Genomic DNA, 21,809 nt, shown 5'->3' on the forward strand with positions numbered 1-21,809 from the left:
ATACACGTTAGCAGCATAAAGGAGTTAGTGAAGTTTTATTTAGGAGGCCACAAAGGAAACTTGTCTTTCGTGGCCTTCATTTTTAATCAAATAGAGTCTGAAAAGCCCATTCAGAATGAGCATCTGTAAAAGTGGATGCTGGTTATCTATTGTTTAATGTTGTGGTGCTAGGTTGTCTGATCATGTATCACAGAACCTTAATGTAGCTTCTGTGAGCCTGATTGTAGACAAAACTAAAGAATGACATCTTTCAACTGCAACTGAAAAAATGGTAGTTTTGCTGGAGGAAGGCTCAGAAGGTTCTAGATATGACCAAAAAYGAGAACCTGGGACTGCAGTGTAAAAATGCTAACAGAAAGCGATGCTTTGGTGCTATCAAGAGACATTAATTACTCTTTTATAATAGTATGTTTGTAGTAGCACTTCATGTATTTTTATCACTAACCACTATTGTCTACTACTGACTTTTTTAAAAAGTCATAGGAAAAGCTAACTGTCCAAAAAAAAAAAAAAAAAAAAAAAAAAAAAAAAAAAAAAAAAAAAAAAAAAAAAAAAAAAAAAAAAAAAAAAAAACAAAAAAAACCAAAAAAACCCCCAACCAAATAAAGGATACGGACAGGTAATGACTTTAAATGAAACTTTCATCTGCATCTCATGCATAAGCCTGGAATGTTCCAGCAGGTGTTTTAGCTGATCATTTCTAGGGCAGAACTTGGATCCTGTGTGGGTCATAGGTATGCTGCTGTTTTTCCCATGAATGCAGTAAGCAGGCAGCTGAATTTATTCATGGGTGTTTTACGAGTAGCTGACATATTACTGTAGCGCTTTGCATAGGTATAGCTTTTCCCATTGCAGTCTTGAGAAAAAGCATTCAGGAATGAATACCTGGTAGTTCAGAACACATGAATTACTGTGGAAAGATTGTATGAGTACTAGAATTTGATGAGTATAGTAAATAAAGCATTTTCTTGTTAGTCTAAGTTTGTTTTGTTTTTATTAAATGAAACAGTGTAAGTAACAGGAGTTAATAATGTGCTTGTATCCCCTAAAAAGGAGTTCATGGGCAACATACCTTGTGAAAGCTGGAGTAGCTAGGGAGAGGTTGGAGGATACTGGAAATTCTACTGCCTTAGAATCATTCCTTAAAATACTTTAAAAAAAACCTTTGCAGCACCGCACTGCTGTAAATTCTTCTATTTTTTCTATTATTAAAGATCTAAGAAATTGTGATACTGTACAAAATGATGTATAGGAGAATGGTTTCCCTTATTTGCCATTAACTTTGTGTCATGGGTTAAAAAGAGAAATTCCTCCAAGCAGTGTGTCAGCAATGGTGGTTTAGAGGAAYGGGGTTATCACGAATACTTTTTAAAGCCCTGTGCAGAATTGGAACATTAGCAGGCCTTTAGCTAGAAGGAAAAACTTTACATACCAAATTCCATGTTGGAAGTGGACAAACATCACTGTTTCCTATTTACTGGTTATGATGGTAGCTGTACTAGACATAATGAAAGCCCAGATAAGGTGCACAACTGACTTTTCCTAATAAAAACAAGTTATTTTGTAGCCCTAAGCAATCCATAACAACATTGATAAATCTCTGTACTACACATAAATGCATGAAGGCTTATAAACATTAAAACCTGAAACAGTAAGTGATAAGAAACTGATCATGTGAAACACTTTTGAAGGCTGAAATAACACACAGGATAACTTCATTTAACAATTAACCTTATAATTTTTATTACATCATGTATAAACACCACTTGGAAAAAAAAAGCAAAGAATGACAGGTCTAGTTTAGCAGAACACAGTGCAGACTGGCACTAAATTAAAAGACCATGGACTTGACTCAGCAGGTAGAAGGGGTGCAAAGATCACTGCCAGTCCACGCAGATTAAATCAGTGTTAAACCAATACTCAGTCCTGTCATGGAATACTGTCTACCAAGTAAGTTGTCTGTACTGCAATCCTTTGTAGGAAAGGGTCCTTAAAAAGGGTCCTACAGTTCTTTTAATAAAAAGGGTAGCTTCTTACTATTAATTACAGATTTCTGAATCATTCTAGTCAAATTAAGCATTCACCAGTAAATGCTTCAACAGAAGTGCAATTAAATACAGACAAAACCAGTAGAGGCCGCTCATGAGTAGGTCAAGCTTCCATTTTGTAAGTTAGGAACTAGTGGAAGTTTTATATGTCCTAAACCAGATCATGCTTTGGGTCTGTAAGGCCTGAAAACACTGCCTTTTAGTCTTGACATTCATAATAAGGAATGACAGGCATGTCTAAGAGGTATACTTACTGATCAGACTAATCAGTCTTCATTAAAACATTAGAACACACAAATGTCTAAATAAACAGGGATATCTGCCATAGATTTGCTATCCAGGTGTTTTCAGTACCTAAATCTGATCTAAGAGTGCTAGAGTCCTAGGAAGTAATAAAGTAGTGTTAATGGCATTGGTGGGTTTGGGGGTTTTTTGAATCCTAWCAGCATGTTGACTAGTGTACTTGACAGAGGCACATAATAAACAATCCTTAATTGGTTGCAGATGGACTGAGAATAAGTAGAACACCCTACTCCATGTGCACACAACATATAGAAAGATTAGTCTTTTGTGTCTTTACCTTTCGACAAGCTTTGCACATTATTCGGATAGTTCCTGAACTTACCAACTTTTGAAAGCTTATTTTGCTACTTTGATTTTCCCCTCTGGGTCTGCAAGCGTGACAACCAGACAGTGTAAATGACTGCGGCACACTTAGAAGGTGAAATGAACACAGTGATAGCTTATTCAGAAATCTTAACCAATTTCACATTTTCCTAAAACTGAATGGTCTGGTCAAATCAGTATCCTCTATGTTTTAAATTCTATTCACTCTAAGTCTAGAAGGAAAAAACCCTTTGTCCATTTTTCCTTCACGAACAAAGAGCAGTTTACATTTTGCAAGTGGCAATAAATAGACTGATTGGCCACACTGGAGAACATTTCCATTAGACCTGAGAACATCTGTTACAGAAGTCTCTTCGTTCAAAAGTCATTTGAAAAAAACCTGACTTTTGGAAACCAATATGTAGACAAAACGTGCTATCTTCAAGTTATGCAGCAGAAGAGGTCCTKCTATAGGAATATTTGTTTTGTCAAATTTTGCCCCTCACCTATGCAATTACCAGCACAGACTTCAAAAGGCAGTCACAGTTCACAGTTTCTCTAAAACATTGAAAAGGTCACTTGCTCTTCTTTAATCAGAGCGATTTTTTTCTTTCTATTTTCAACTTGCTTACCTAACATAAGCAGAGATGTGAAATCAATGTGTTGCAATTTACATATAAGTAAAATTCAGCATAGGATTGGAAATTAAAATTTTCTGAAGAAGGTAAAAACATGCTGGGAAAACTGGAAGACACAGGTATTAGCTTGTGCTCCAATTCCTACTACCCAGCATATCTCATTCTTCTTTAATTACAAGAAATTCAGAACCTAAAATTTCAAACCATTCAACTTAATAAAGCCAAATATATTTCTTAATGATAGCCACTTACATATGCTAGTGTCACTGATCATCTGCTTGCTAGTTAATCCATTCAGTGAAGGAATATATCTTACTCCAACGTGATTTCTATAGTTTGCATATTCCTGATGATGGGCTCAAGAAAACCTTTGGGCTTTRAGTCCCTATCTAGACAAACAGAAAAAGTAAAAGCTACCTCATCCAAGATGTATTAAATCAGACTTTTCATGTAAGTCTACAAAGTAGAAAAAATACTGGAAGAACAAAAAAAAATTGCCACAAGTTGTATGAAACTACAAAGTTGTACAATTTTTGAAAAGCATACAAAAGATTTGTATTTTCATTTCTTTTACACCAACATCATGGTTTATGAAAATCTATATATCCTTTCATCAAATTGCTAGATTGACAGTCAACTTTTCTACAAAAGTGTATGTATGAAGGTATTTAGTTTCATCAGTCCCAGACTGTTACTAAAAAACTGTACATCTGAATATTTAATACTACTGACTTGAACCCATTTACCGTGTTTAAAAAGTTTTCATATTTGCCTTACAGGTTAAAATGTAAATTTTCATTGAAGTTAGAGGTAACACTTCAGACATACTTTACACTAGATGCAAAAAGAGCTTAAATATCAGGCTAATGTTTCCCCAACCCAAAGGAATGAAAAGCATTTCAAGCTTCCTCAAATGCTCTTGCATCCAAAAAGGCCAACTTCCAATATAATGCAGCATTGTGATATCCCCATGATTTCCCTCTATGGATCCATAAATGTTTCAGCAAATGACACAAGAGTCCTTCATTCTTCCAGCAGAACAGTGCACAGTGAATCCTCTGTGTCAATCAGTATCGAAGCTATTGCCCCATCATTGAACTCAAAAGATGTTCCTCCATCTACAACCATACAAGCATCCCAACAACGGGAACGGACTGAGACCCTGCAAAACACCCAAGAAGTAAGCTTGTTATCACAAAATAGCTTTAAAAATTCAAGTATTTCACACAAGTACTTAACAATAAAACTGTTTCTGGGACATCTCTTTGCTTGGGCTAGAAAATGCTTAATCACCATTTAGCTTGGTATTAAACACTAGAGTCCCCCAGTCATCAGTGCTTTGTATGGATCTAGCAGAGGCTCCAGAGAGGACTAAAGGGCTTATTCAATGGACCCTATTGCTCCCAGAGTCTGAGAACAGCCCATAATATAACAGCTGAAGCTGAAGCTGAGGTGTAGTTTTCAAAGAAAGCTTCTGATGATCCCATTTAACCATGATTTACCTAATCTTTACAGAGAAGTTTTCAATTAATTTTAGATTCTAGTATACAGTCTTCATGTGAAGTGAAATATACAGTTTCAAGTAGCAGTRCTTAAGATTCAAATAATGTGGACATTAATGCAGTCTATTTTGTTACATCAATCAKTCAGAGAGAAGGGAAAGTAATTACAAATACAAAGCTGAAGGTCAGGATGCTTGCCAGKCAACTTCAAGAACTGCAGCATTTTACTGTCAGTATTACAGCCTGACTATACTATATCTAACCTAATAAATTTAAATCTAAGCTTATCAAATTTAAGGCATCTCTTCAAGAGCTGGACAAAACAGAAAAAATAATTCGAGTCAGAGCTCCTTTTGACATTTGTTTTCATATAGAAGGTTGAATTTATATTTAATGAATACTGAAATATTGTATTGTTTACAGTAGTTTCTATGTAATTGTTTATATATGTTGAGTTACTCTGATCCTACAACAAACTGCTGTCTATGTTTAATTGTGGCAAGCTCCACAAAAATCTCAGAATCATTTCAGYTGGGAAAGATATGCAAGATCRTTGAGTCCAACCATTAAACAAGCACTACCAAGCCCACCACTAAACTTTGTCCCTAAGTGCCATASCTGCATGTCTTTTAAATACCTTCAGGGATGATGATTCCACCACTTCCATGGGCAGCCTGTTTCACTTCTTGACTACCCTTTGAATGATGAAAACTTTCCTAATATKCAATCTGAATCTTCACTGGCACAAATGCCGTAAGTTAAAATGATGAATTACCAAATAATTCAGTTTGGAAATGCATTTAGTTCAACCCTCTGCTCAAAGCAGGCCTTACTTCAAAGAMTGGCTAGGTTGCTCAAGGCCTTGCCCAGGCAAGTTTTGAGTATCTCCAAGGACAGTGATAGCACAATCTATAGAAATAACCTAGCTGACTGCCTGATTATTCTCACTGTGATTTTTTAGATCTGATTTTTTTTTWAATTTTTTAAATCAGAATCTTACATCCTATAAAATCATCTCTGTTCCCTTATAGTCTGCTCTAAAGAGAGTTTAACTGAAGTCTGCTCTGTAACCATCCTTCRGTGGCAGAAGACAGCAACTGTATTCCTCCTTAGTCTTCCTCCAGGCTAAACGAAAGCACTGTTTGAGTCTGTCCTTTATAAACCATGTGTCCTGGCCCCTTATCCTCCCCATGGACCTTTCCTAAATTCACTCCAATTTGTCTGTGCCACATACTGAGGGAAATGGCACATATCCAAAACTGGGCACAGCGAGATTCTTTTATTCTCTAAGATTGTGCAGGGATCAAACATTAAAAAGCCCTAACACAACCAGGAAACATTTTCTCCCTGCTGTTATGAGAACAATACTCAAGTCACTCAGAGCACAAACTGGATGTTGAAACACTTCAAGGGAAAGTTCTGGACTGCTCATACTTTGACAGATACACAGAATGAAGTCGCTCTTCACTATTGCAGCCAGCACTTACTTTGAAGAGAAGCCACGCTGACGGCTACTTGAGAAAACTCTGTTTACAATAGGCTCTCGAACACTGAAAAACATCTTTGGTTCCTCTGGACTGTAGAGCAGAGACTCATTGTAATCATTTGTTACTGTAAGTAGAGAAATCAGCATTAGGTTTTCCACAGRAAATTAGTTACTCTCAGAAACACACATTCCACCAGGGAAGTGGCTTCTCTATCAAGAGGGAACATTACGTCTTGACAGACATTTACTAGCCTTCACAAGGAAAAAAAATTACTTTTATGGAAGATCCTTTCAGTTCAACTGCATGATGAACACTCAATTGCTCTCTTCAGGTAATTAAATATTAACTTTTTCAAGTTTTAGGAGAACTGAAATTCTCCTGGGGAGGATATACAAAAGTCTAAATAAGTGCTTTCACATCACTAAGACATTATTTGCCAAATGTACATAATTTAATGTCTGTAAGAAAGACTATTAATGCTGGAGTGCTCAAATACTGAAAGGTGAGTAGCACAGAATACAAACGAAATGAACTGGCCAAAGAAACTTTAAAAGAAATCTTGCCTTTTTCACTAACCTTTTTGTACTAGTTCCGTGTTCAATGGCATATTCAAACTTCCRTGCGTTTTTGCTGTTGAGAAAAGARCCCCGGTTAGATACATGTATCTTTATACAAACTTGGCTAGTAATGCCACATTGTTCACTCACCGACATTAAGGATCTCTTCAATAGCTTGATGCGCAACCCTGTTAATGTTATAGGACCTAGACAGAGAAGCAGAAGTCCTGTTTGCTAAGCAGTACAACTTAGGAGAAAAACTGAGCAAAAATAAAAAGTCTTGCACACTGATAAAAAAAATTATACTGAACATTTGGGGGATAAACGAAATGCTGTTAAGTGTGAGCTGATATTTTATTAAAAAAATGGGTTTTTTWAAAAAGAAAAACACCTTAAATCAACTCTTGGTTTGGCATCTATCTGTGGCTTTGTAAACTTTAATAATCCATTAAGTGAAGTCTTAACATAAGAACATCACATATTGGATGTAGTCTCCTTATCAATAAACCGCCTTCCTTAAAACCCAAATAACTGCTGAATAAAGTCTGCATTAAAAAACTGGTGCATGACAGTTCTACAGGTTGTGTTCTTACCTTGTCTATCCARCCCTTACTGATTAATTCCTACTTCTCATTTATGAACCCAACACTTCTTTACAAACATTATGACTCTTTATTTATACCCCGAAATGTGGTCTTGAATCTTACAAGAACTGTATATGCAGAAAAGGAACAGTCAGACCAGACACGCCTTCATTTGACATATTTGGATGAACAAGTCAACACAGCTTCAGYCTGAACTAAGTCAAAACTCCAAAAAAAGTCTCCTTCCTCTGTCCAGGCTTGAAAGGGAGTAGATGCTAACCACAGCCACTGTGCAGCAGTACTGTGAACATCTCAGATGCTCAGGTCTCAAAACAGCTYAAAATCCTCAGTCCAGCCCTTGTGTAATTGCAGTACAACCCCTCAGACAGGAGTACACATCTACACACCTATTAAGACCACAGAGCTGAGCGTGGTGTCCAAGGATCTCTCTCTCACACTTCCTACCTTCTGCAAGCTTGAGCAGATGCTATCAAGATATCCTTTCACACAAATTTTGGCAGCCACAGAAAGCACCTGGACATTTAAATGTCTCTCAGTTTCAGAAAGCCTGAGAGACAGGCTCTGAGATTCCAGGAGAGTCCCTAGACAACAAGCTAAGGAAGATCACTCCACTGAAGTTTGGCCTCAGTTTAGAGAAGTCCAGCAACACATACTGATTACAGCAATGGAGAAGGGCAATCCTGGAGTTCAGTCCCYGGTTCTGGGTTTGCTCAGCACAGAGTGTATAAGCAAATGAAATGCCTAAGAACAGTACTGAATTAAGTCTGCACTTTCCCAAGGTACTGAACACTAGGAAAGTTTCCCTAGCAGTCTGCCAATTTCATCCTTGGCAGGCTCCAGAACTAAGCTATGCTGCTTGAATACAAAATTCTGAATTACAATGAAGAGTAAAACCCAGTAACCATGGTTACAGCATGGATACTTACTTTTGAAATTCATTAAAAGCTTCTGTTTTAGTGCATCTTAGCCTGCTACATAAATCCAGGGCCTATTGTACAAATTTAAACTATGAGCACAAACACATCTCTCACATCTGAAAACTAAATTGATTAGATTTCTATGCAGTACTGCAGCTTGTTTAAACTGAAGTTTAAATAATTTATCCCTCTAGCTGAGCTAGCACAGCTCTGTGTAGATATGGCCATCTTTGTTTAAGGGGAGTATTTTGGCAAAGAGATTGTCCCCTGTCAATTAAATATGGACGAAACAAGAGGCTTGAAAGGCGAATGTACCATACATGTACCAGAGAACACTCAACACTGCTTACAAGTGCATGCTTTCCTGTTCTTCTTAGACCTTAGTTTTTCATAAGTTTATTGAGCTCCATCATCTAAGCATTTTARTTTTAGCCAACAAGAGTAGTTCATAGATCATCCCGGTATGCACTCTTCACATCAGTGCAGAATATCTTTCTCTCACCACTCCCAGCCATTCACCTTCACCTGTGGCATGTCACATCTTTCACTGAAATTACACCTAAGGCAAACTTCTGTCTCAGTGCCATAGCTCCTCACCCTTTCAAGGCTTCTCTCCATACCCCCAAGTAATGAGTGCCCTGCTCTTCTCATACCCCTGGAACAGCTTTAAGACATTACGACAGTAAGAATATTTTACTGACTTACCCATAGCCTACCAGAGTCTCAGCAAGAACAAAAYGGATAAGCAAAATAGTTTCATCTAGCATATCTGAAATGTTACATCAAAGCAGCAACATATACTCACCATGCTCTAGATCCTGTTCCAGTACACACATTAAGCCCTGAACTCTTCTGTTTTTCCCAAGGACCATCATCAACTGATATTTCATAATAGGAGGCCCTATGAAGCGAGAATTTAAAACTGGGTTTGCAGGACTTAAAGTTCTCCCTGAATAAGACAGAACACACAGCCTTATCAGGCACATAACAATTTAGAGGGGCTACTTTCAAATCTGGATCACAATTTCACAGCTCTGTACAGTGTTTCCAATTTAACAGCTACTTCTGATTTGCTATTTTATGGCAGTTTTTATAATGGACTAAAATAATTTGCAGCATGAATTCCTAGTCATTGTTCTGCAGCCACTTCTCATATCAATTTATGCACAAACTACCTCTGTGGTTTATGTGCAGGACTTGTTGGACTTACAAACAAAAGTAGAAGTAATGACCTTCCTTGCATAACTGTTGCAAAAAAAACCTGTGGTTACGCTATCATTGGGTCTCATTAAATTATGCCAAGGAACATCAGTAAGTAAAAGCAAGATTGAAGCTGAATTCTTGATCACTTCGTATTTAAATATCCAGTGATGCTTCATGAGCAGCTTTAAACAATCAGCAGGTCTACATTTCTCTGCAGAGCAAATTATTCCTAAAACTGAAACGTACCAGGTCTTGGTGTACAATCATCTCCTGCATGTTATCATTCATCTATCAGGGGATTCCTAATGTTAGGCCTAGAAACCGGAGTTTTTCTCAACAAGCTTCAGAACATCCAACAGTACATTTATGAACTGAACTTGTTGATATTCACTCTGCCTAATTCAAATAGTGTGATATGGCCTTCAGATTAATAGATACCCTCTCAGAAATAACTCATGCACTGTTTTATGCACGACTGAGTTTCACCTTTCTTAGTAAACAGGACTTACCAAGCTATTATTTCCGTCTGGATCCACTAGAAATACAGCTCTTGGCTTTTTGGTGTCAGTTTATAYTCTTAGTAACTAAGGGCATGTTGTGTAACCACTCTTGAGAAGATGGGGAGATTAGGAAACCAGAAATAAGTTATTAACACAGGTGCCCAGCTTGATTCATGTTAATATAATTTTTGCAAGTTGGGTATGACAGGTTTTCTGGGTGCTTTTTTCCTTCAGTTTACTTATTTTCTTCACTGACATGCAGAGTAAGACCTTAGAAGGCGCTCCTAGAGTTATTTAGTCTAAACAAACAGCAGACCTGTGTATTTGAAACTGATGGAAGATACATCTCTATGGCATTTAAACCTTCAAGTGTAAGGTCCTACTAACAAAAATTTGTTTCTAGAGGTTTGTTCCTACAGGCCTTGTGCTCCTCAGTTGTTCTYAAATGCACTGGAGCCAAAGAGCACAATGTACTCGTGAGACTCATAGAGTTAGAAAACARCTTTGTGTTCCTCTGTTACTGCACATTAAAGAAACTTTTAGAATCTTGGTAAAATTAGGTTTGATTTAGTAAAAAGCAGGACTTGTATCTCTTTGCGATTAATTCCTTCTGTCAGTCTGAGGCTGAAGTCCAGACAAAAAACAAAGCACTCATGGACCATTTATACCATTTCCATCAGGAGTTCCCAGGCACTGTACAAACACAAGTTTTGTATAACTAAAGTGGCTTTTCTGTTRTTGCTTGGTTGGGTTTTTTTTAAGATAAACAACGAAGAGAAAAGGCATATCAAATTCAAATAGAAGTTTGGCCAAATCCTGATCATGGATCATTTATTTTACCGCAGCCTCAGTCATATTCCCTGTATCCTTCTTATTGTTTGGCTGCCAAAACTGCATTGATCTTCAGGATAGAAAGGACAGTCAAACGTATCCTGGATAAGGCAGTACCATGATCTGATGCATTTCAAACACATTTCTTAAAAGAAAGAAATAAGTATTTTCTATCAATAACAAGGTTTCTGCCAAAGACAGGCTGATATCTCTGCCTATAATGACAGAAAAAGGAGTCATGCTAAAAGCTATTTCTGCTTRATCATGCTAAAAGCTTATGAAAAGATATTTAAGAAGATATGCAGGAAAGGAGGCAGTTCAAGGACAGATATTTAAATCATTCCTACAAGGGAAGGAAAATAGCCAGGAAAATGAAAGCCAGGAAAGAACGACCAGACAGGAGGCAGAAAACCAGAAATTAGCATTACTCTTCTACATCTCTGAAAATACACTTTGTAATCAGCAACAACACAATCAATGTTAAATATTTATAGTYCAGAACTGAAATTTGACAGTAAAATCTCATCACTGATAGTCCACTGCAAAGTCATACAAAGAAATTAAGTCAATTGTGCCTTGCTGTAATAACATACCTGGATGAAAGAGATTCCCCAATAAAGACTTCATTGAGTGCTCTCACTGGTAAAAGATGTGGACCAGAAATGTCAGACCCTGCAGATATCGAATATAACAGGTTTGAATCATGGATCTAAAACACAAATTTTAAAAAACCATTCACAATTCATTGGAGGACAGATTCTGCTGCCTGCATTTGTATTCTACACCTAATRCTCCATTTCCTTAACAGACTCATTTATTCACTGATTTACTCTGTCCTGTCACTGTCCTTTAGTGGAGACAATAAATATTTAAACCAATGGCAGCAATGAAGGTTAGGTTAGGAAGGTTAKGTTCAGACATTGCTTTCTCTGAAAAGTTATGGGCAGCCAGGCAGAATGAAGTCKTCTCTTCTGTGAGTCACTCTTCTGGCCAAGTTAAATTCACCGGCAGTGACTTACAGACATGTCTGATGAAGTTCAGAGAATTAGACTTCATACCACAAGGTAAAGGGGATTAACAAATAGTTCATGTTGACAAGGACTTCTCAATGAGCCGATGCAGCACAGACACACGTTAGGCAAGAAGAACCATGCATCTTGAACACATCACTAAGAAAAGAGTGGAGGGTGTTCAAGAATGACCTAGAGAAAGAGTCTCACTTCTTATGTCTTATTTGCTTGCTGGTAGTCAGAGACCAGCTTTTACAACTCTGAATTAATCTAATTTAAAAGTCAGCACAAATTACAAGCGCATGTGTACACACACACAAACTTGAGTAGTCGTAGCTCTAAGAGACAGCATTTTAAAAAAGGTATTTTGACAGAAGATATTTCAAATACTACAACTTTTAGGTATCATTATCTTTTATTCCAAGTTATCATAGCAAAGTGACTATATTCTTGTCAGATTTGAACCTACTTTGATCCTGGAATCTTTCATTTATGTGAGCCCTGCTGTGTTGCTCTTGGCTTAGCTGCTGTTCATGTAAATCCACAGGGGTTGTGTTAATTCCAGTTCCTTCAAGATACACTCGGATTCTTTGCCTCCACTGCCACCTAAGAGAGGAGAAAGAAGTTGGTGTCAGCAGCTGAAACATTCATTACAAAATTAGATAGGATCTGAGAATCTTACTCTCAAAGCAGAATATTTTAAGATTAGAAGTTAAATATATTCAAAATCACACTTCAAGTTTTACAACTTCCACTATAACTTCTAAATTTAGAAAGTTACTCATACTAAATTGTAAACACTTTACCAATTTGCTACCTAATTTTTTTTTTAATGTGTAGAATAAGTGGACACTGGGCAAAAGTAGTCTACAAAAACTGCATGTAACAACTGCCCTTTTTAGGTGTATGATTCCAACTTGTGAATAAATGACTGATGCAACGCTTTTGAGAATAAAGAGCTCTCAAGAACTTATACAGCAATACATGCTGTGTCTTTGACATCTTTTGTTTGTATTTGTACATGTCCAGAAAAGCGGCTCTATGCACCYCTTTATATATAAGGCCCCCAGCATCCTCTCCTTTTAACAATCCCCATGGCCTAGGAATTTAGGGTGCTTAAGCGGAATTCAGCTGAATCAAGAGAAGGATATAAAAGCCATGTTATAACATTGAGGTTTTTTAAATTTTTCCCTAGAGATGTCAATTCCTTTTTCCTCTTACAACCAACAACTAAAACAAAATAGCAGTAGTTTTGACTAAGAAAGCAAATCCCAAGGGAGTGTTATGAATAAACTTTTCCCTGTTCATACTATTGACATCCAGGTGACAGTAACCAGTTTTTCCTGAAATTACGACCACTTATGCATTGTATCACTATACTACTAGTTTTTCTTCATTGTCATCTTTATAGAGCCTCCTTTACACATCCTATCTACCYTTAAATTCCAAGCATGCCTTTAGGTAGTCAAGCAGATGCATGCACTGTRTATCACTATACTAACCTCCTTAACGCTCATGGCTAGAACATGTCACATCCCCTACAAAATTAGAAAATGGGACTGTACTCCTATTATACCCCTATTCTGAGAACCTGCTAAACCTCTGACCACCAAGAAAAGAAACATGAGAAATCTGATAAAGGTTCTCCTTTATAAATCAAAGATATTGGTAGTCTCATGGACTACAAGGTCCCTGTTAACACAGATTATTGTATTGACTGATTTCTCATGGATAAATTGCCCTTTTCCAGTTTGTGGCACCTCACAATCCATATCATATACAACTCCAATATACCAGAAACCCTTCCAGACAAGGAYTCAGTTACCCAACTACTTTAAAATTCGCTTAGGGCCAAATAAATCTAAGAACTGTCAAATGAAACAACGGTTCACATCCTTGCTTAAGAATATGAGTTCCTATTATTTCAGAAAAATAATTAGGAAAATCCTTTCTGTTTCACTCTGGCTCCATAATGACCAACAACAGGAGTGCCAACAACAAAAATGTARCTTTGTTTCCAACAAAACATCAAGATTGCCAAATGTGAAGAGAGGTTATCTGCATTAGCACTATGAGTTTTATTTAATCAACTTAGAATGATGGAGACTAAAAAGTTTCTGTTTCCTAAATCTCAGAATATGTGWGTTGAAAAGTACCTGTTCCTTTAGCAATATATATTGAAATTGCTGGCAACTATATTCATCTCATTTCAGAACTTTTTATGGCACAAATACAGTTACAGTTCAAGCTATAAACATCATATGCTAGAAGTAGAAGCAAAACTCAATTCCTATATATGTTCAGCAGTGACTGATTTCTATTTGATTTTTTGTCATCATAAAAGTACTCTGGAAAGTTATTACACCACAGAACAATGTCTCTCCTTAAGTAGCTATTAAAAACTCTTCTCCAATCCATCCTCTAAAATTAAGCTTGTTTCTTATTAACAAGYGAGATTATTCTATTAAAAAAATCCAGTATTGAAAACACCAAGCAACATTCAGCATCAAGACAAATTTTGCCAGTTAACACAATTTAAGCCACTTTATCTCAATCACCAAAACCCCAGATGCAACACACCATTTCCTAACTTCTATTCTTATGGCCATCACTGTACTACATGTCTTTGAATCCTAAAATATGTAAACCAATATCCCCCTTACAAGAATGCAGTTTCTCATTTATGAATTTGCTAACACAGAAGTGAAAATCAGTTACTGCAGGCCATACCAGAAGACTTTTTGCTACAACAGGCAGTCAGTTTTATCATTTGTATTCCAATCTCCCTCTTGACCACAAATTCATTTTTCAATTTTGTAAATATCTACAACAGAATTCAAAATTTGAGCCATTAAGATTTTACTAAGCTTCACCTGCTCCTTAGGAATTGCACATGATTAGGTGTTTTCCAATCCCTCCATGTTTTTGAAAACCAAAGATCAGTGAATCCTACCTGAACTCACCACGATAAAGCTTCTGTAGTGCTTCAGGAAACGAATGTGTGTATCTCACAGGCAAGCACAAGTGACCCTCTGACCTGATAGTAAAAAATGACAATGAAAATTACAGCATTACTGCTCAGATTTGGCACCTTTGAAACACAAAACAAATCTTGCTCTGTGTTACATCTAGCAAAGCTACCCTTTGACCTTTATGAACCTCCACTATTCTTGCACAGGAGCACAACAGCAACAATACACTGCTTTCAGCTCCTGCAGTCTGTGTGTCTGAGACAGGATACTTCTCCCCCATGTCCCCTAAAAACTGTCTGTTCAGCAAGTAATCCTGTAAGAATATGTGAACAGTAATACAGTTCCTGTCACCGTTCTAGGCAAGCAATTTAGGCTTAATAAACCTGGAACATAAGAAAAAAATTCTCCATTTATACACAAATTAGTGACATGAACAGSTAAGCAACAAGCCTAAGATCAAAACAATCTCATGTCAAAACTAGAAGACTAAAYGCTAGTCCCCTCCATGAGTAATATGTGACAGCTTGAAGGCACTTGTTATTTGAACCCTGCTAGTGAGGYTTGACAATGCAGAAAAGCTACTTACAGCATTTCAAGTTTTGGAAGAGGAGTAAGGAATGAAAAGAATGAAACCTTTTGACCACCGCTTGGTGTACTAAGAATAAATTAACTGTTAAAATCAAAAGGAGAAATCTAAATCTGGACTACTCAGCAGACAGAGCTTTGGTGAATTCCTTTGCCATCCATTTGAAGGTTATACCAACCAGGCAATACTAACAAACTGCATCCACTGAGCTGTAAGATTGATGTGGGCAGGTGGGTGCAGCRTGTGCAGAGTTTATAATAGGACGACTAAGTTCCAACAATTGGCTCAGGAGACTGAGTTTTCTGAGGTGCAACATGGTTTACATTAAGAAACCACAGCAAACTTCTTCATCTAAGACTCTGTTGGATCCACCTTCTTCACAAGAAATCAAGTTTCTGTGTGCTCAGGCACCACAATTAGCTGCTTTTATGAAGTTCTTCCTGTCTAGGGTCTGAACAGCCATCCCTAACCCCAAACTGCTGGTTAGTAATACAAGTTAAGTAGCTGCAAGTGCTGTTACACTGGGGTGTGAGAACAGCTGTGGCAGGGCAACACAGTCATGCTTATCCAAAACTACTGAATGTCCTCTCAGATGAGACACGATAACTCACTGTGGAAACCTTAAAAACACAGGTTCCTTTGGTGTTACAACTCACCAAAACAGATGTTTATGTTGCCAAGTGCTACAGGTATGCCTCATGTACCATGAAAACAGATGCACAGTGTGCCTAATATTAAATAAAGTACTGCTTGCCCAAATAGGTTTTTACCTTTCAGGATCAGTATTTATTCCGATGACTGGTTTAAATTTGTCAAAAACCTTACTGGCTGCCAACAACATTGTACCGTCACCTACGGAATAAAGAGATGAAAAGTTAGTTTTATTTCACATTCTAAGATCCCAAATAGAATGTACCATTGGTACATTCTCCAGAATTACCATTATGTGCTTTTATATCATCAACCAACCAGGCAAGCTGGACAAAAATACAATGGTACAAAACCACTGACACCTTTCAAATAAGGGTGGTGACAACTGAGATGGCAAACATGACTGGAAAAGGTACAACATATGTGACAGCTATACATGCCCAGGCAATTGAATGTGGCAGAAGCAAGCTTTAAAAGAGCCTTATGGAAATTTCTGTACATTTATCAGCAGGTAAGAGAAATTCTTTACTGGATCTAAATACAGAAAGTATTGCTAAACAAAGCCACAGGAAACAAAACCAAGTGTTACTGTGGATCACATAAAAACAATGACATTAGCTTCAACCCAGCAGTCCACCTAGAAGGCAATTTAAAGTATTATTTGACCCCAAATAGGCACACATGTAAAAGGACAAAGAYATAAGCTCTGAAAACCTCAAATGATGTTATCACTACCCAGCTCTTTGCCTCAATCATGAAAAATTTTGCCACGGACAAACTGGCACTTCAGAGAAGTTCTTTGAAAGGTACAAGAGTGCATTAAGGATACTTTAGGAATATACACATAAACCTTTCCACCCATTCTGCATGGTGATCAGTATCCAAGGGCACACTCAACTAGCAGGAAGAGAGAAAGCTGTGGTCAAGTCTAATTGCCACAGACAAGTGAACATTATGTCAGAGCCCAGCAACTCAATGCTGTATTTGCAGAATGTCCCAAAAAATARCATTAAATGAACTGCTGCAATCCAATATTAAAAATAAACAATCAGGTTAGTTGCTCTGTTGGTTCATCTTGAAAAACACTTATCAGGGGCACAAGATGCTCAGTAGTTGCAGACTTTTACCTGTACCATCCAACTTGATATGCCAGTCACTGGATTAAGTGTGGAAGCAAGAAAGAGTTTGAGCAAGGGGACCATAAGGTAGTATGTTAGTCTACACCTCACATCCCAAAAAGCAGTAGGTTTTAGGACTATATAAAATCACATGACATCAAGCATTTATGCTGTTTAGCTGGAAACTATAGTAAAGTCCACAATTTATACTGGTTTTCACATGACAACAAACTTTTCTAGTGCCATGAACTGGGACTCACTTCCTGGGACTACAATTTTAGATACTAGAGGTAGACAAGATGGTCACAAGCACTGAATTCTATCAGATTTTCTGACAATTAGATCAGCAACTTCTTTTCAAACTGTGCATACTTCCAGTTGCTTCATGCAACGCAAAATATTTTTGAGAAACATATCTAGGAAAACATGATGAAACAAACACTTCTCTTCCATAAAGTCATACCTCCTGCTGATATAACAGCATCTGCCCACCGAACTGTCTCTTCATTATATTCTCGACGCTTAACAAGACGAACTTCTATCCTTTCGTTCCTGCAAAGTTCAGAAAAAGTCAGAATTTTGTCCTATACTGTTCCCCGTCACAGCCTCCTGAAAAGCTCTCATGCAGTTAAGGAGTAATTAGTCATATTTGGCTTGTAAACACATAACACAAAACCTGTACARTATTCTCATTTATTTTCAAGATAAAAATAGAGGACGTTCACATGATGATTCTTTCAGGAATGACTGTTCATCTGCATCACTCTCYTATCAGGACTCATATTTTATTAGCACTTGTAACACAAGGCTTCCTTTTTTCACACAATTCATGGATATTTGTGCTATGTTTGAAATCCCCAGCATCCATACATTCTTACCGTAAGCTGTCCACAACATGCTCCACATTTTTTGTATGAATGCGATGCCGCTCCAGCAGACCAGCATAGTTAGATCCCTTCAAGGCAAGCTGTAAGACAGAAATGGTTTTTGCAGAAGTTAATCACTACAGTCAGCACTCTTGAGCAATGAAAACAGAAGCTACAAAAAAGCATGTATTTTATCTCAGCAGAGGTATGTTTTTATAAGCATTCCATTAAWTACATTTCTGTATAGAGAGCAGCTTATATTGACTGGTTCATTAGATGAATTACAAGGCCACAGCAGTCAAGAATCACAGAATACACMAATATGTAAACAAGCATACTACACTGACTTCCATGCAACTTCAGACATTTTGCTCCTCCYGAATCTGCCAACTCTTTGATTTAAGCTCTACATGAATCCATATGGTTACACTAACAATACTTCTGCTGTGCGCTAAAAGCACCCAGACAGTGAGCTAAACATTGTGCTCCAGAGAACACAGACAACAGAAAAAGCAACAGGAATGATAATTAAGAAAGCAGAGTCTGAAATACCTACAGCATTATCCTTCAAATTGTATTTGAGCTAAAATGGAAGACTGCCAAGTGGTGACAAAGGTGACATTTTCTCTGCATCAAAAAAAGCTTACAGACAATCTACTACTACTACCTTTAATACTGTTCACTGGATTATATGCCACATTTTTCAAATAAATTGATACCAATAACAAGACAAACTGTGTAGGTACATTCTAGTCTCATCCTTCCTGTAAAATGGAGAATTTGAATACTTAATCTAAACACACTCTTCAGACTATGGAAACCTTCTGCAATTTATACAGATACACTCTCATGAGCAGACAGACAACTGCAGATTAGCTCTGGAACAGGTTTTTGTGTGAGTAATTCCRCCACCATTTGTTGTTTACCTTATTTAGCAAGGGGGGGCCCTCATATGGGGCTGATACTGCCAAATGTGTTTGCATGGAGATAAAGAAAGTGAAAGAAAGATGGTGCAAAACATGTAAAGCATGTAAAAGGAGTCTTTAAATACATTCATAGTGAAAGCGATCCTGCTTTGAGAAGCATGCTCCTGATGCTCCTTCTAGCCTGAATTAATCTACAATTATACTGTCACTGCTTCCTTTTCCAYGAACAGTTAAAACCAATTTATCAGCAGAGAAACAAACTTCTCCTAGAGTTTGTGTAAAGGAATTCATCTTTGCCAGAAGCTCTGAACTGGCACTTCCAGCAATTTATTCAAATGCCTTTATTCAAAGTTTTATACCTTTCCAAGAGAAAGTGGTGCCAGACAGCCTCGTCTAATCCCATTTTCATAGATTCACACACTACACAACTCCAGACAGAAGGGGAGAGGACTGTCAGGATATGATAACTCAAGACAACTACAATCCAATACCMAGGAAATGAAATCTTTATTTATCTGACACCTATTTGTGTCAAGAAATTCCCATGAGCTAAGCATGTAAGACAGACTCAGCTGAAGAAATTACAGCAAAAAAAACGTAATCGGTTGCTCTGGAACTGCATTGTTTCACTCAGTGTGTTTACAACTTAACTTGTGTTTACAACTTGATTAACTTGCAGGAACAAAATCTTCAGATGGTCTTATAGCTGTGAYCAGGAAACCAGTTCCAACAGAAACTCCCAGGCTGCCTGTATGCATCAACAGCACCAAAGGCAGACAGTGGAGTAGCTGCTTCATGCAGTAGCTCTGCATGAAGACACACACACAAGAGCATGCAGATGATGAGAAGACATCCAAACACTGCAGGTTATTTTTGCAAAGCCTGCTCGCATTGGTTTCCTGGGGTACAGGATGTTATGTCCCATTAATTGCCTCACACACTTAAAGCCTTTGTTTCTACCCCTGAGCTACAATGCCTGTGCACCCCGAACACCTCTTGGTGCTGCAGAGTCCATGCTGTTGCCCTGGGCACTTGAACAGTGCCCCAGTGGGCACTGGGCAGGGAAGGAGCACACAGGGCTATGGCTAGTTACACCACTGGCCATTGCTGGGTCTGCTATCAGCCACTCATGATCTGTCTGAAGGGGAAAGGAAAAGGTAGAAAAGAAAAAAGGAGGGAGYTGCCCCTCACAGACATCTGCCACTGAGCACCACAGATCTAATTTGCTAGAATAATTGTGATCAGCACGTTTGAGGCACAAATTGATCTTGCTKTACCACAAGAACAAGAAATCCACAATCAAACAATTTCCAAAAAACACCAACTGTTGMTAAAATCAGGACTCCTCTAGAAATATCTGCTGCAAATGAAACAAGCACCTGACAAGCAGACTGCTGTGACAGCACACATTTTTCAGGCCGCTGTTCCACACAAAATAGAAACCACAAACCACAAACTCCACCTTTCACATGTATGTATCTCATTTATTTGGCTTATTTGTCAGAAAGCTATCCTTCAACTAGAGTTTTTATTTCAGAATAATAACAATGTAAGAATCCTCTGTGTGATCATTTGCAGGTTTTTGAGCCACCAACATCAGTGGTGAGCCTACAGTTAACATTTCACTGGCATCACCAGGAAAGAGGTACAGGTATGCCATTACTATGGAACGGAGTCTGTTGTGTAACTTACATTTGCTATAGCTAAGTTAAATTATTTCATCAACAGCTTCAGAAAAACAGAAGAGGTTGCTCAGCAAATAAGCTATCAGTATTCTGACAACTGGATGAACCACTTCAGCAGAACTGTAGAACAGGCATTGAATGTAGATCTCCTCTTCTAATTCAGCACTAAAAAAAGTAAGCAAGTATTACTAAACAACAAGAAAAATGAAAAGCTAGGGCCTAGAGTTTAAATAGCTGTGCTGTGTTTATGGAGTTAACAATTGTCCCAGTTTGCAAAAGGCTACAGAGATTACAACAGATGAGGCTTCTACAGCCTCATCTCTCTAGTTCAGAGATGARTAATAACTACATTCATCTAAGAACTCACAAAGGGAAAGCCTGACTGAGCCTAACCACAGTCAAGTATACCCAACAGGAATGCTAATCATTAGCTGCTCTTTACTCAACTACTCCAAAGAACAACAGAAGCATCTACAGTCCTTGTGGTCACCACCTCCTTTTTATTTTAAGAGKTGAAGGCAAAGATCCGGCAGTCCAGTTGCTGTGTGCATGATCACCTCCCTAAAGAGCCTTGGAGGAACTTGGGATGCGCAGACAACACAACGAAACCCTGGCTCCTGAGACTGATCATGAGACAAGGCCCCCAAAACCATTCCAGACTTGTGTTTTATCAGCTGACTCCACAAAAAGGCACACAGATTATATTCTGCATTAAGACAACTTTCAAATTCTTCTTCCTTTGGGGGAAGGTCTGATTTACAATTAAGCCTGTAAATCTGACCTCAATACAATAAAAAAATAAAAATTATGAATATATATACAAGAGCTGCTCTGGTGAATACTGCACTAGCATATGAAAACAGAGACAAATGGGACAAAAATACATTCTGGCACAACTTCAGCAGTAGTCTTAAACCTCCCAGCAAAAATACAATGCAAAACAGTATTCCAGAAGASCTTGCAGTGGAAAACACTCAAGCGAGCAGAACATTTCCTGTGAATGGAGCTATTTTTCCTCAGAAGACTGAAGGAAAAAAGGTGTAAATCAAATATCTTAGAACAGCTCTTCTTGCATATTCTGGTCTGATCCTTCTTTAAGGA

The 21,809-nt window shown here is 37.7% G+C and overlaps 1 protein-coding gene across 2 annotated transcripts in view; it reads right to left on the minus strand.

Annotated features, from left to right (window-relative positions):
* Window positions 1-1,710: 1,710 nt before the first annotated feature.
* Window positions 1,711-21,809, minus strand: part of NADK2 (NAD kinase 2, mitochondrial) — a 31,671-nt gene continuing 11,572 nt past the window's right edge. Inside the window, exons 2-12 of one of the 2 annotated variants that reach the window (XM_057364672.1) lie at window positions 18,110-18,198; window positions 17,695-17,783; window positions 16,233-16,314; window positions 14,858-14,941; window positions 12,374-12,510; window positions 11,488-11,566; window positions 9,166-9,309; window positions 6,989-7,044; window positions 6,858-6,911; window positions 6,282-6,405; window positions 1,711-4,454 (exon numbers count right to left, since the gene is read on the minus strand). In XM_057364672.1, coding sequence (XP_057220655.1) covers window positions 4,316-4,454; window positions 6,282-6,405; window positions 6,858-6,911; window positions 6,989-7,044; window positions 9,166-9,309; window positions 11,488-11,566; window positions 12,374-12,510; window positions 14,858-14,941; window positions 16,233-16,314; window positions 17,695-17,783; window positions 18,110-18,198 — 1,077 coding nt within the window. In that variant the 3' untranslated portion in view covers window positions 1,711-4,315. The remainder of the gene's footprint in view (window positions 4,455-6,281; window positions 6,406-6,857; window positions 6,912-6,988; window positions 7,045-9,165; window positions 9,310-11,487; window positions 11,567-12,373; window positions 12,511-14,857; window positions 14,942-16,232; window positions 16,315-17,694; window positions 17,784-18,109; window positions 18,199-21,809) is intronic. The other variant, XM_057364673.1, reaches the window with a different exon arrangement.

This window comes from Malurus melanocephalus, unplaced genomic scaffold, assembly GCF_030028575.1.
Source record: "Malurus melanocephalus ecotype Western Australia unplaced genomic scaffold, MMel_1.1 scaffold_41, whole genome shotgun sequence".
Taxonomy (NCBI): Eukaryota; Metazoa; Chordata; class Aves; order Passeriformes; family Maluridae; genus Malurus; species Malurus melanocephalus.